The 15,346-nt window shown below is 38.3% G+C and overlaps 1 protein-coding gene across 5 annotated transcripts in view; it reads right to left on the bottom strand.

Annotated features, from left to right (window-relative positions):
* Window positions 1-15,256, bottom strand: part of LOC113008965 (tensin-3-like) — a 61,227-nt gene extending 45,971 nt beyond the window's left edge. Inside the window, exons 1-12 of one of the 5 annotated variants that reach the window (XM_026146949.1) lie at window positions 14,871-15,256; window positions 10,163-10,336; window positions 9,509-9,559; window positions 9,303-9,425; window positions 9,129-9,193; window positions 7,647-7,730; window positions 7,275-7,387; window positions 6,334-6,394; window positions 6,163-6,238; window positions 5,434-5,563; window positions 5,140-5,205; window positions 660-764 (exon numbers count right to left, since the gene is read on the bottom strand). In XM_026146949.1, coding sequence (XP_026002734.1) covers window positions 660-764; window positions 5,140-5,205; window positions 5,434-5,563; window positions 6,163-6,238; window positions 6,334-6,394; window positions 7,275-7,387; window positions 7,647-7,730; window positions 9,129-9,193; window positions 9,303-9,425; window positions 9,509-9,559; window positions 10,163-10,312 — 1,024 coding nt within the window. In that variant the 5' untranslated portion in view covers window positions 10,313-10,336; window positions 14,871-15,256. Of the gene's footprint in view, window positions 1-659; window positions 765-5,139; window positions 5,206-5,433; window positions 5,564-6,162; window positions 6,239-6,333; window positions 6,395-7,274; window positions 7,388-7,646; window positions 7,731-9,128; window positions 9,194-9,302; window positions 9,426-9,508; window positions 9,560-10,162; window positions 10,337-14,870 lie in introns of those variants that run through there. The other 4 variants (XM_026146948.1, XM_026146950.1, XM_026146951.1 and 1 more) reach the window with 4 other exon arrangements.
* Window positions 15,257-15,346: the final 90 nt, after the last annotated feature.

Below are 15,346 nucleotides of genomic sequence, written 5' to 3'. Positions count from 1 at the left end.
CCAGTCTACCTGCCGAAGTGTCCCAAAGCAAAATACTGAATCCCAAAGAGCTCTCTGCTGTGTCCATTGGAGTGTGAACGCTCTACTTGGGTGTAGAAACAAGGGCTTGTACAAAGGTGTGTGAATGGGTGAATAATATAAATCACAAATTCTCACTTTGGACAAAGTTAACCCAGATATTTTTATGCTTTATACTGGTCTGCTTTATTTCACTAAAAGCCTTTGTGTGAACATGAGCACGATATAGAGGGATTATGTAATCCTAGATTTTGTAACATTGGACAGGGTGGCTGTAAAGCAGGTACTAAAGCTATCTGCCCATATGGAAATTGCATCTTTACTGGTTCACTACCTGCTTAGATGTGTGTAACGTTTTTTTTAAATGTATTTATTTTTACTTTTATTTTGCGACTATTTCTCTATCACAGACATAGCTTTATTGTTTTTTTCTTGTTGTATTTATATATACTATGGTAAAGCAGTGAAGACAAGCTAATCTATCTCCCAAAAGGGGTATTCATATAAAATGTTATCCTGTTCAACCCTGGGTAATAATAAATTCAGAGGAAGTACAGAAATTCAAAAAACAGGAAAAGAAACTGAAAGAAGGAGAAGAATGTGGGGAATTTCTGATTAAGAAATATTAAAATACACCTCACCTGTTTCTAGACAAGATGTGTCCTGATAAGAGTCTCGTCTAACCAAAGGGTCCAAGGTGTCATAGTCCACTGTCACAGAGCGTCCATTGTGCCATAGCTCTCTGCCTGCACATGACAAACAGTGCTGGTCAGGAGTCAGTGAAACAACAACAAGACACACAAACTCAAACACTGGTGTTAGGGCAAATCCCCAACAGCCGATCCTGCAGCAAATCTGCTTCAAATATTGCTGTGAGCCTTATTTTGGGTTAGACTCTGATTTCTATCAGCTCATTAAGATCTGTGTGTCTGGATGTGTGTGTTTGTGAGTCCGGCTGTATATATTTTCCTGTGTGCACAGTATCTACAATCCAAATTCCTGTCGTGTGTGTGTGTGTGTGTGTGTGTATTGCTTCCTGTTGAGAGGAAAGGAGTGTGACTACAGTTGATGATGGCCAGTTTGGCCGGTGTGGTGTCCAACACTGCCCCCACCTGGCTGACCGATCATTTCATTCACAGGCAATGTGTCAGAGTGTGTTATTCTTCAGTTTGACTCCTGTCTTGTCTGCTTGAATTAAAGACACATTGAAGCCTGGTGCAGCCTTTTAATCCAAATAATATGAATATAGTCTTGCTGCATCAATTAGAGAGGCTACATGTTTGGATTTTTCAAGGTTTTTCACCAAACAAGAAAATAAAAGTCAGAATATCTGAGGGGTATCGCAGAGAGACAAAAACAGTAGTTCTCCAGGCATCTTGAAGGGCATTACTAAGCTCTTCTTTGGATCTTGGGTTCACTTTCAAGTGATAATGTTGAGGTCCAGGCTCTGGGGAGGCCAATCTATGACTGACAGTGTTGCATTGGGTGATTTTTCTATCCAGGTATGCTTTTACTGCACTGGCAATGTGTTTGGGGTCACTGTCATGAACCTGAATTCCAAAAGGACCTGTTGCCACTTATTTTTCACTTAAAATTAATAGAAAATTGGCCAAAATCCAAAGCAAAGTTGGAGAGCTATTACTGAAAACCATTTTAAAACTTAGAACAAAGTCCAAATGTTGCCATTAGGTTGCTGACTGACCAGTCTGTAAGCCAAGCTGACTGAAGTTAAGTTATGATAGATATATTTCAGTGCTTAAAGATGGGTGTGATAAGTGACATTTTGGGGCATATCATTGCTGGTATGATTGCCATAGAAACACCCCCAAAAAAGATCTAGCATAGTTTTTATTAGCCATTAGCATGAGCAAAGCTAGCAATCCTTTACTAACTGTACAGCACAGCACAGAGCTCATTTTCTTTTTCATTTCCTCTTGGAACATATTTATAATGTGATTTGACTAGCTAACTGCAGCTCTGGAGCAAATGACTAAACATAGTTTGTTTGGATGGCAGCGCTGATGCTTGAAAAACTGAAAATGAAAACTCTAAAAGGTTATCTATATGTCATCAAGGGCTACACAACAATCAAACAAATTACAAGTAGGCATGTTGTATAGCTGGTTGCAATACTTGTCTAAGTGTCTTGTTTTATCATCGCCATTGGATTTCATCTTGTCAAATTGTGAGACTTTGCAGGAACGCTTGGAAGTATACATTTAATGTAGTCCTTATGCTAGAGTTTAAGTTGTTTAAGTTGTTCCCTCAGTGCTTTTTCTGTGTGGGCCTTCAGGTTATTCATTCTATAAAGTTCTTGTCTCTGTCTATATCTATTTCACTTCCTCTTTTATTTAGGTAGTCTTCTGTCTTGCATTTTTTGCTTCTTTTGCATCACTGTCTTGATTAATTTCAACCCTGCCTGGTTCCTTTAATTGTGTATTTATAGCCAATTTCTGTTGTTCTTTTTCAGATCATCTGTTAAGCTCTCCTCATCTGCTCCCTGTTCTCTGCAGAATTTTGGATTTTGACTTTTCCCTCTGTGGACATTTGCTTTACTGCATTACAGATTTAATTAAAGGTTAGTTTTTGGTTTAATCTGCTGGTTACCGCATTACCGCATTTGCATTCTTCTGATTCCACACTTCATGACAGCTCACAAACACATATACAAAAGCAAAGAGCTGTTACACAACAAAATGCACAATCAACACAAAGATTACTCATTTTTAGTAATTTAAACATTAAAAATGTAATAATACAGAGTTACTATCTAACTTAACATGGAAACTCTCATCGATATGTTCTTTGTAAAATTCCACTATTTTATTACTTTTATTGGTAATATATGAAAAAAGAATATCACAGTAGAGTATATCTTTCATGTTTTTTGGATTATCAATTTAATTCAAGAGTTAAGCTGTATGCTGACCCCAGACAAGCAGCTATCACCTAAACTCAAACAGGTAACAGGTAGCAGTAGGACTTTGTTGCTACCATTTCCAGTACAGTCGCTGTGAGGATGGCTGTGAAGTGCTCTTTGTGCTGCTTTTCAACTTTGCTGTTGGGGTTTGTGTTGATATAGAAACACTAAAAGAAAGACCTTGTGCGCCCTCATCCTCAGGATAGAGATTTGTGTCAGTGTGTGGGACTCTAGCATAATTTTTGTACTGTTAACTAATAATTATACAACGGCGCATTTCATGTCCTGTTACAGAGTAACACTAAAGTAGTGTAAGAAATGACTTTCTCCAGGAAGTAACTGAATAATTTAACACATTAGTTCGTAATAATTAGTAAAGAATTATTACTACAATAATAACTAATGTGTAATGTGCACTTATTTGGAGTAATGACTCCGAGACTGACTCTGGATCTGGCATTAACAATCTAATCTAATCTTTTCTGTATCTTATTACTGATTTAAAGAGTAGCAAGACATATTTTCTCATAGCTAGTGTGGTGATATGCAGTGTGTTCTGTGACCTGAATTATAAATGCCTGTAATAAAGGCTGCAATCAAATACTATTTAAAAAAAAAAAAAACTTCCTCTGTTTCTGTAAGACACCAAATATTTCATCTCACTTTCTCCATCACTAGGCCAGTGAAATTTAAAAGACTGCAGCAAACAGTGAACAAGGAGCTGGTGATGCTAATGTTATTGGTGCTGTTCCAGAATTATTCAACTCCAAATTTGGAGTGGGGCTGAGTTGCAAAGTTGCTTAAAGGCACACAGAAACTGTGGGCAAGCTAAAGTGATATAGCATTTATTTATTTGTGAAATCTGTTGCAAGGGTACAAGCTGAGCCAAAAGTATATATATATTTAAAAAAAAGGCAAATGTGGTTTGGCAATTAAATCAGTGCAGGTGAGCTAGACTAGACTTGATCTAACAGTATGCTTGACTTCTAGGAATCTGTGTATGAGTAATGCTTTCATATGAGTAATTTCTTTCTACCCTGACACTAATACCCATGTGCGGTACTGACCCACTATGTCTATGCTCTTCTAGGGCAACTGTCATGCAGCGTTAACTTGGCACTAGTACATTCGTGAGTCAGATCAAGTTTTATATGAAGAAGAAATCTTTCGCTTGAGACCTGCAAATACATTTCTTTTAAGATACAGTACAATGTATCTTGGTATATAGTATTGCTTTATATTTTCCTTCCAAGGAGCCAAAGTGCTTTAGAGCAATAGTTTTCCAGGCATCTGAAAGCCTTAGAACGTTTTTAGGAGAAAGTCTGACTCATTGGTGGAGGCTCTGTCATGGTTTGGAGCTGCATTTCAGCCAGTGGTGTTGAAGATTCTGACAACACCGATGGAAATATGAAAACAGAAAAGCACCAGCTGTTTTTGATCAACCATCCAGTATCATCTGAAAAGCATCTGATTGGCAACAGCTTAGTTTTTCAGCACAACAATGACCCCAAACACACTGCCAGTGGAGTAAAAGCATACCTGGATAGAAAAACTGAATATTCTCAGTCATGAACTGGCCTCCCCAGGCTGGCCTCCCCACACTGCTTCGATAATGTACTTCCACATTATCGAAGCAGTGTGGGCTCATCTCGACAGAGAACAGAAGTCAGCCAACGTTCAAAGAAGAGCTTTGAATGTCCTTGAAGAGGATAACTATTCCTGGAGACTACTTAAGAAATTACACCCAAGCTTGCCTAAGAGAGCTCAGGCTGCGTTGAAAAATAAGCTGTCATAGCAAATATTGATTTCCAAGCTTATTAGAATTGCACAAACTCAGTTTTTTACCTTATATCCTGTATTTCCATACTTGTGCAAATATTTCAATAAAGCGCTGCATCTTTTTTCTATTTCGTAAAAAAATATAAAGAAATGAGGAGTGGGTCAGGAGTTTTGAACAGTACTGTAGTTATTCTACAAATGGCAGCTGCCAAACGATCTGCTTTTAATGAGTGGTGGAGTATATAAAAATGTTTTATGTTTCTAAACAGGATCAAAAGACTTTAGCTGGCTCAATGAGAATTCTTAATATCCACCAGAAACTGCAACACCTGCATCATATTTTAACCAAAATTATGATTATGCATATACAAGCTTTACTGAAGAACACATCAAAGGAAAGTTTTTTGTGAGAGACAGCCTACCTGCAATTTTTTCAGGACTTTCAGAGAATAGCAGCTCTACTTTTCCATCTTCTGGGAACCGGGCATCTGGAATGTTAAGGGAGAGATCAGAGAGCTGGACAGTTAACTTGGCATTCTGTGCATATTTCCATGTGCCCTTCACACCTGCAGAGCTGATATGGTTCCAGGGTTAGTTCAGGTAGATGGAAAGCAGACTGGCTGATAGATTTATCAGTTACTGATTAAGCTTGATAGTGGTGCTGCACTAAGACTGCACCTGGCAGTGTGTAGGCTGAGGTAGCAGGTCATAAATACCTTCTCTGGCACAGTCAAGGTCCGCCTTTGAGAAAGTGAGGGCGTGTCCACATATGAGGCCCGTGTGAAACTGGAGCCGGAAGACGACCTGACGACTAGCTGACCGGCTGTTTTTGTCATAACAAACCACCTACAAACAGACAGTGAGACGGTAATAAAAACAAATAAAAAATAAAACATGACTGTTCGTTTTTTTTGTAAAGACTTTTAAAAAGTTACATTTAAAATTTAGGCAGATTAAAACAAAGATAGATTTGGGTCTGGCATTAGACAGAATGGTCAGTTCTGTTTAACTTGTCCTGTTGGTGCTCAAGCAAAAAAATGTACACTCATGCATACATGCAGATGCACAAATAAACCATTAAAACCATATATATATACATATAACTGCAAGTGCAATATTCAAATAATGCAACACAGATGTGTCCTCCAATTACAGAAATGTTTATTATTATTAGTAGTAGTAGTAGTAGTAATAGTGCCGGAGGGGTTAGACATGGGGCTAGATATTCAAAAATCAGTCCACAGGGGAGCATTCGATTCAGGTGAAAAGTTTTAATAAACTTTTCATTCATGAAAGTTCATATTTCTTGAAGAATGAAAAATTCAAAATCAACACATGTTCAAAAAATTGCTTACAAAATTAAACAATAGCTCCTTACTCTTGTGTAAACATCTGCTCATCAGTTAGCTGATAAAAATCAAAATATACAGAGTATCACAACTCACCATGATGTCCCCTTTGAGCAGCTGAGCGGGCTGAAGCACAATGTAGAGGCGATCTGTCTCAGCTGCATTAACATGGCTGAGATGAACATGAGATGCACATATTAGTACCTTATGCTTTATGTAAGCTCCACGGTTACTGTGTTTACTGTGTGTAGATTATGTATTTCTTACTAAATTGGAGACGTGCAAACAGCTTGTAGACTTTGGTAGACCCTCAAGAACAGGAAACATCCTGAGACAACATCAACAGAGATATTATAATTCAAGTTAAACAGGGTAGTTTAAGAAAACTTTGACTAAAGATAGACAGATAAAGCAAGTTCACAACAACAGTGACTCCAAGGCACTTTATATAGCAAGGTAAAGACTTAGACCGTCACTTTTCAAGCACTTCACAGTGGACAGCAGCAGTCTTTGGTGTACAGGCTGGGCACACAGCCTTACACTAGGAACACTCAGAGAACCCTAAGAATCCATTTACAGATTTTTTTTTTTTTCATTTTCTGTTACAATAACATGCAAGGCTCACCTTGGTTTTCACTACCTTGCTGAATTTTGAAATTGTGTCATGTTATGTGTAAAGATCTGATCGAGGTGTTGAGGATCTCTAGATTAAAACAATGGGTATCTTGCTAGGCTCATAAAGGCTCAAATCACATCTCTCCTTCCTCTACATTGCAAGGGAATGTCACAAACTGCAGTTGGTGAAATAACCACTTGAGGCTCGCTCCAAAACAAAAAATCCATAGATTTTCATGTCAAAATGGCTGAAATAAACAGACTGGTATAAAAAAAAAAGGTTTTGATTCCTATGACTACTTTTTCACTTTCAATGTTTATTTAGCTCACCTGTTTTAATTTTAATAAGCCATAAAGTTATGCACAAGTTTACCTTGTTGAGTTGTACATTCAGTTTTTTGGGGTGTGTCTTAAGTCTGTTTTTAATCAGCTCATATCTGCGTCCCATAATCTTATAGTGAACTACAAATGAGCTTTGCTATCCCAGCTATCCCAGGTTAAATATATGGTCACAACTAATTGAAAAAAAAAAAAAAAGAGAAAAAAATCAGGATTGCATGAGCTAAAATGCCAAACCTGTTTGTGCTGCTTACCTCCATCTGGTCTTAGTTTGGGGAGACTATAAAGAACAACACAGAGCAGGAAAGATGGAGAAGGAGACATCTTTAGTCTGCCTTTTAATATGCTGCCCAGCATCCATACATACCTGAAAAAGCAGAAAGAAAGTCTGTATCTATAACATTATTAGAAATGGAAGACAGTATAGTTAGATTTTCACTGAATTCCCTGGTTCCATTGGTTCTCAGTAGCTTTATTATGTTAACTGTTTCACAAAACGGTCAATCAGGTGATCAATGAGCATGCGATCTGAGGTCAATGGCAGATGTTTTGGTCACAGAGCAGAGGTTTAGAGTTGAACCACAGTTGAACTTTGACCTCCAGGAATCAGTCATGTAAATCTTTACCGTTTCTGTGAAGGGGTCATAAGAGCAGAGAGCGTGTCATTGTAGAACCTCCTCATGGCGAAATGGTCGAGGGAAAGGTCTGCACTGAGAGACAGACACATTTTTAGATAATGTTCTAGTGTTTCATGTTGATGTGTATATATATATGTATAAGAGTGAGGTGTTCAAGTATGGAACACATGCACTGTCAACGTGTCTGAAGTTTCCTCTTTTTCTGCATTTTTTTTTAGTGATTTGCCTCAAATTGAACTTTCCCAACATGCCATAATAAGATGTGGCAAAACAAGGACATCATTTTAATAGTTCAGCTGTGGACCATAAAATCACACATAAGCTATATGATGATGCTATGAAGGCTCTTGTGTTTGCTCAGAGTCGGTGTAAATGTATTCACTGGTGTCCAACAGAAACAGGATCCCTGCCCAAAAATCAAACATAATCACAGTTCAAAGTCTCTACTGTCAGCCGTGCTGCCCTTTGCCTGGTGGAGACACGCAGCAGATCAGCCACTATTCCCTCTGTCTATTGTTCAATCAGCACTCTTTGATCTGCAAACATGTCCAGCACTAAATGTCACTACTGGCGCAATACTTCACAGCTCCATTTCCTGCACTTTGATGTAATCAGAGATAACATTACCAACATGTGAAGTCCAGAGCCTGAAAGGTTTTTTGGACACAACAACATATGAAAATATTCTTTTTGCATCACTCCGAGAAGTCCATTTTATGAGAATTTAGGATGAATCCTTTGCAAAACTTCAATATCTGTATCAAAATGTAAGGTTATACTCCCAAGAAGAGAAGAGGCCTGTGTTTAGGCCTGATCCCAAATTTTAAAAGACGGTTTATTGATCCAGCTATCCGTGCATAGTTTCTTGATTTATTTCAGAAGCCAAACACCAAAATGAAACAAAAAAGTTTATACTAACACTGTTGCAGAAGGTCTCAAAAATGTTTTAGTCCTGCTTAGTTTCTCCCTTCTCTCTAGTTCATCCAAAAACCAACTTAAGGTTTGACCCTGGAGATGTGTAACACTTCTCTCATATAAAGCCTAGACCGGTGTTGGGCAACCAAGCCTCTGGAGAACTTCAGGACATGTTGAGGAGGTTGTTTAGCCATTTGAATCAGCTGTGTTGGATCAAGGACACATCTAAAACCTGCAGGACACCGGCCCTCGAGGCCTGGAGTTGCCCACCCCTGGCCTATTATCTTGCTGTAGGATGAACTCCTTTGAAAAACCTCGAAAACTGACAGCAGGCTACATTTTATAAACAAATATGGCCTGAACCCAGTATGATGACTAGGGTGATCTAGATCCCTTTATATTAACTCCACCCCAAGGACACTAGTGTAAGATGAGACCTAAGCCATGTGATATTGCTTTGTTTTACATAATGGCAGTGCAGTTATTTAGTCCCAATGCACAACCAATATCCAGCACAGCAGAAACTTTCCCTGCTGTTTAAAAATTCAGTGTTACCTGGCTGAGATGGAGGTGAAGTGAATGTAGGATGCCACCAAAACTCCAAGTCGACCTTTTCCTCCCTGTTAGGAACAGTCAAAGGATCAGGATAAATAAAATTTAGGTGCTTACGTACATCGCACAAATGCCTTTAGAGAACATGCCAGTGTCAGTGACTACAGTGATGTTTACCCTGCAGTGTAACACGAGGACATGCTTTAGATGGGCGTTCAGCCAGTTCTCTATTGCTGTGCACACACCGATGATCTGATCCAGGCTGGGAGCCAAGAGATCCACCCATCCTGTGTCCAAAACCTGACGGAAAAAGCCCCAGTTGCGCTATAGTACCTGCTTACAGTTTTACATTGTGACATTTAAACTGAGTGCATTAGAATTACCTTGTGGTTGAGTCTGCTCACAGTGTCATGCTTCCGGGAGAGGTTGATGAGCTGAAAAAAGGGTTGTTTGCATGAGATAAAATAAATCAATCACTTCTGCTGGTTGCATACAAGATTTTTCTGTGGTTTAACATTTATTAACTAACATTTAACCTTACAGTTACCTGAATGTTTGCATCTAGGTATGAGGAACATGATGATTAGGGAAGCAAGGTCAAGTAAGGAACTTTTATAATATTTATCCTAATATAGAGCTATATGTAACTTATAAAACATATCCAGTCATTCAAGGACAGAAAACAAAGACTTACAGAAAACAAAGACTTCCAAACATAAGACAAATTATACTACAACGAAAGGAAGAGTGTAATGAGAAAAATGATAAACTAAATAAAATGTTTTAAGTTTCTCATAGTATGCATTTGATTTGTGTTATGTGGTTGTTTTGATGCTTTCCATATTGTTTTGGAATAAAGAAATTAGTAAAACAACTGAATGTACGAACGGGAAGCGTCATAATTGTTTAAATTATATTTAATTTTTTATAAAAGCAGGCCACTGTCTCTCAAATCTCTGAATCAGTTTGGTTTGCTTTTCAATTACCTTTAAAAATAAAATTTCTCTAGCTACCTTTATCTCATCTACTTGTCTCACCATGTAGTTTTGTCCATGCTTGGACTGCAGCATGGGAATAATCTCCCATAGGTTCTGCAGATAGATCTCCTCTGGACACCCGGGAGGGGAGTATATGGTAATGATACGTTCAGTGATGTAGGTCAGATCCATTCTATGTGCTTCCTCCATAGTTGGTTTCAGTCACACAGTTGCCTGCAAAGACCCAAGTAGTGATACAGAAGGTGAAAAAAAGAATAGCTGAAGAAAATTTAGAGAAGTGAGACTTGCTTGTGTCACATCGGCTGCACTTCTGCGTTTCAGCTTACACAGCATGGGACTGAGTTCAAATGCGATCAGTCTTACAAAGCCTTTTACATGATGTGTTGCTAAAACAAAGCAAGGTCATGGACAACCAAAAGCTTAGTCACCGGAAGCCTTACTGAGCTTGCAACCACAGAAGAGTTAACAATGAGCCACAAACACCAAATCTTAACCTCATTACTCATCAGCACTAAACCTGAAAACACTGATTCTGACAAGACATGGAAAATGTGGCTGAGCTGTTTTCAGTCTCATGACTGGAACAGCTTGACAAAGGTCTTTTTTTAAGTTTTAAGCATTACTGGCCCTATATTTCGAAAAAAAGAAAAGTCATATCAGCAGGAACCTTTTGACTAGCTATGCTACTTTGTTTTCTGTTCCGTTATTTAGCTGACAAAGTCAGTCATTTCACTCAGTTTCTCTTTAAAATAGGAACAAGTGGGTACTAAAAATGATAATTCTAGAAAGACAGTAGCACCTCTTAGAGTTTTTAAACATGTTGATATCCATTTCAAGTGTATAAATAAATGTTTTGAACCTGATGAGATTTACTACTAAAAATGCTTTTTGCTAACTAACACTTCACTATGTGGACAGCAACTAATATTCATACTATATTACACATGTAACATTAGTATAAAATGTCGAAGTAGCTTTCTGTCCTTAATAACATGCTTTAGACATTTACTTTTGACGCCATTTTTAGACCATATATAATGTTAACAACTCAGCAAGTCACAAATCAAAATTTTGTCACATTAATGCAAATATTGTAATAAGTTATAGAATTCTTCATCACTTAAAGTTATTGACAGTGATATAGTGGATAAGTGGATATAACCTGTAGTTACAAAAAGGCAGCTTCCATCTTCTACGACCTCAGTAAATATTTTAAGTTTATGGGTTTTGCTGTTATTTTCAGGTCAAAGAGAGAACATTATGTCAATTTTCATGAATTTCCAAGAATTTCAGAGAAGAATCATCCTTGACATGCTCAACCAATGAATGTGCCGTTTCATAGTAAGAACTCAAAACAAAAATGTGCAAAAAATATATATATATAAAAACATGTTAAAAGCAATAGCAGAGAGGTATCGTTTGACTGTGTTTATATATGTTTATATATATATAATATTTTTATTGTCAGTTGTGAAAGTGTGAAAAGTTAAGCTGAAAAGCTGCGCATACAAAATTATATTAAAATTAGAACAAAGAAATAAAAGGTCTACCCTTTAAAATCCATTGGATAGTCAAGTTACTTGAAAAAAGTAATCAGTAACTAATTACTGATTACTTCCCCAAAAAAGTAATCCCATTACTCTACTGATTACTTATTTTCAAAAGTAATTAATTACTTAGTTACTTAGTTACTTTTTAAAAACACGATTTACAACCTGAATAGGTGATAAAGCGATAGATCTTTCAGCCCAATTCTACTTTTTCTGCATAATCCATCATACAAAATGTAATCAAATGGAAAAGTCTCTTTTTTAACTTGTTTTATTCGTTTTATTCTTTTAACTTTATGCATCAAACAAAAATTAAACTATAAGCAACATTCTCTGACTTGAATAAATTAGTTTAACATTTAAACCTATTTTCTGCACATTCCAGCACATAATTTTTTTTTGTGTGTGTTTACACTCAGTCTTTCAAATAGATGCAAGTAAAACACAGCAGAAAATAAATAAAGTCAAAGACTCAGCGGTCCTGTTGCTCTATTTTCACCTGTAAAGCAGGACTGTGGTAGGCGGAGGTTTACCCTGGTGCAGGTGTGCCGCGGTCAATGGAAGAATCCGCGAGTTTCTCTGTGAATTTCCCATTACGTGATAGGGCACTCAGTGCTTGCTCGGAAGTTTAGGGGTTTTTTTCGCTGTAAAAAGAAGTTTTCTTCCCACGCACAACGGACACTAATGTTTTTGTCCCTTTTTATGGAATCAAACTCAAAGTAAGGTCAGTACTTCCACACTTTAAACGCTGCACGCTCATACTCTCTCTGCACTCATATGTGATCCATTGTTGATCTGCACACAGCTGTTGTCACTAACTGCGCACTCGCTTACCTCACTGTCGTGAGACATTCTCGCAAAAAATCACGGTTTTAGTAACGCAGTGTTCCTACGGGAAAGTAACGGTAATCTAATTACCGTTTTTGCAATAGTAATCCCTTACTTTACTCGTTACTTGAAAAAAGTAATCAGATTACAGTAACGCGTTACTGCCCATCTCTGATATCTAGAGGAGTGATACCCACACACAGTAGAAGAGAAATTAGTGTGACAAGAGCAGTGGTTGACCTGCTTTTATCTTGACCATGTGACCACAGCAAAGTAAACAGAGACAGGCATTTTCATTGAAACAACATACAGGAATAATCTACTGCAGCAGCAGCCTGCGTCATTAAAGGAACTACATTTTTTTTTTAATTTAGCTGCCAAAAATTAAGCTCTAAGTTATGTTGTGTGTCCAAGAACTGCGTAAAAAAAAGTCTTCAGGACGTTTTGGAGAATGATACAGTTTTTGGGTTTTTTTGTTATTATGTTGTCTCCAATTTTGAGTGTAGTAAGCAAAAAAGACTGGCAAAGGACCAGGATTTGTAAACCTCAAGCTGCTCAAGACTGAACCTGAGAATCTAGAGTTCTTCAACAATGAAAGAAATGAATATGCTAGGATAGCTGACAGCTTTACTGTAGCCTCTAAAGACTAAATGGCAGCAGAGAGATGCAAAATAAGTGCAAACAGACATGAACAAATTGCAAAGAGATGCAAAATGAGCTGACATTGATGCGAAATGACTCCAAAGAGACACAAAACCACTTAAGAGAAGCAATAGGCTGCTACAGCCTATTGCTTCTCTTATCTCAGGTACCACAGGCCAACAGGTGGGGTACACCCTGGACAGACCACTAGCCTGTTACTGGGCCAACACCTAGAGACAGACGACTTTTTTTCTTCTTTCATTCACACCTGTGGGAAATTTAGAGTCACCAATTAATGTAACCACACTAACTCCATGTGTTTCTACTGCGGGTGGAAGCCGGAGTACCAAAAACTAAGGGGAGAGGACGCAAAATCATAAAGACAGACTAAGAACAACACAAAGACAAAAAAAGGACTAAAAAGAGATAGCTAATGCTTAAAATGAGATACAAATCAGATAGAGTTACAAAATTACTATAAATAGATAAAAAAAAATAAAAAACCTACTCAGCCATAAAGGTAACCAAGAATCATTAAACTACTGCAAACTACTACACACACCAAAAAGACTGCGGGGCAGGGGTGGAGGGGGGGCTTTTACACATCTGTGCTCAGGGACCCGTTGGCCTCAGAATGCACGCATACATATACAGCATGGTGGTTTAAATCTTAACTGTCTGTGAACTGGACTTGTTGCACTGCTGTTTTCGAGTGAGCCCTTTCTGACAGGGTTGGGTAAACACTCTTAATGACTGACTGCTCTCCAATGATGTATTTCTGGGCTGTTTTTCCAACGTTTTAAGACTGCTGCAATCTAAATTTGTCCGCGCTCCGCCTGTGGAAGCAAAACAAACGGAAGTGTGCGACTTAACCGCACACATGCATATACACATGTTGCCATAGGGAGCCCAAACTGGTCACATCCAATTACAGCCTCTCTTTCCCCTTTTAAAGGAAGGCATTTCAAAATGGATTAGCCATCTTTATTTCTCTATTTTTCTCCTCACAAGCGAAAGACTTCCCTCTTAAATGCAGAAGGAGCAGAGCCAGGGTTTGATTTGTTAACTCAGCCAAACGGGCTGTTTGAAATTGAAAGTGTTTTCACAAAATAACACAAGTGAAATTGACAGCGATGTCCCACCATGGTTGTGGTGGTCAGGATCTATTGTCCAATTCTGTGCTCTCCGTTAAAGTCTCCTTTGTCCTGAGCTTTAAGCTAATCTCCATTTAGTCCAACTGATCCCCACAAAGATTTTTTTATTTTCTTACACATTCTCCCACCCCAACCCAGAGATACACTGAATTGAATCCTGCAGCAACATTTGTATCAAAATCATGTCACTTCACTCAAAGGAATTCTCAAAGCAAGTTGTTAGCAATGGAAATGAGTGGAATTATCACAGCCCTACTGGCAATGTAGGCAAGATTTTAAGACTTAATATAAGATTAAATGACTTAAGACGGACTAAAGCCCAGTGGAAACACGTCTCCTGGGATTCAGTGTCTTAATGTGTCAGTGGGTTAATCTTTGCATCTGCGTGGGAGTGGTAATCCTAGCCCCCCGTTTTGAATTTACCATCCATCACATGCTACCACTAAAGAGATTTGGACCAGCATCAGAGGCTACTGGATTTCAAGGAAAGCTTTCAAGCGGGAAAGCAGGATGTTGGCTAACACTGCCGCACACTTACTGTAACGTGTTAAGAGAGAACAGGAACAGGCTTACCTCGGCCTCTGGTGCTGCAAACAAGAAGTCAAATGTACAGCCTGATGAGTGAAAGTCTGTGTACATGTGTGTGTGTGTGCGTGTGAGAGAGAGACTTCACAGGAGGTGGGAGGAGGGAGGAACGGAGAGCAAGAGAGAGCGTGATAAACTGCACTGTTACAGCACTGCTTGCACTTTGCCCTCTGTTGGACTGCAGTGTGACTTCACTGTGTGTCCACCCCTGTTTGTGAAAAAGACAGCTGGAACAATCCAATCACAGTACTCTTGAAAAAACAGCCAGCAACACACATGGGAGCTGACAAAAATGTTTGTTCTAAGTTATCTCCACTCCAGGGTAACTCTATTCAAATCTACTGCATAATCTCCCAACATTTCAATGTTAACTATTCACATTTTTTTAAACTAGAGAGTGGAGAAACCGAGTCCTCTAAGATATGATTTACTTTGTAACGTCACTTCTTAAATTGTTGCTTGTA

The sequence above is a fragment of the Astatotilapia calliptera genome, chromosome 17 (genome assembly GCF_900246225.1).
Source record: "Astatotilapia calliptera chromosome 17, fAstCal1.2, whole genome shotgun sequence".
Taxonomy (NCBI): Eukaryota; Metazoa; Chordata; class Actinopteri; order Cichliformes; family Cichlidae; genus Astatotilapia; species Astatotilapia calliptera.
Note: the sequence above shows the minus strand (reverse complement) of the source record. Positions and strands in the feature narration are given on the sequence as shown.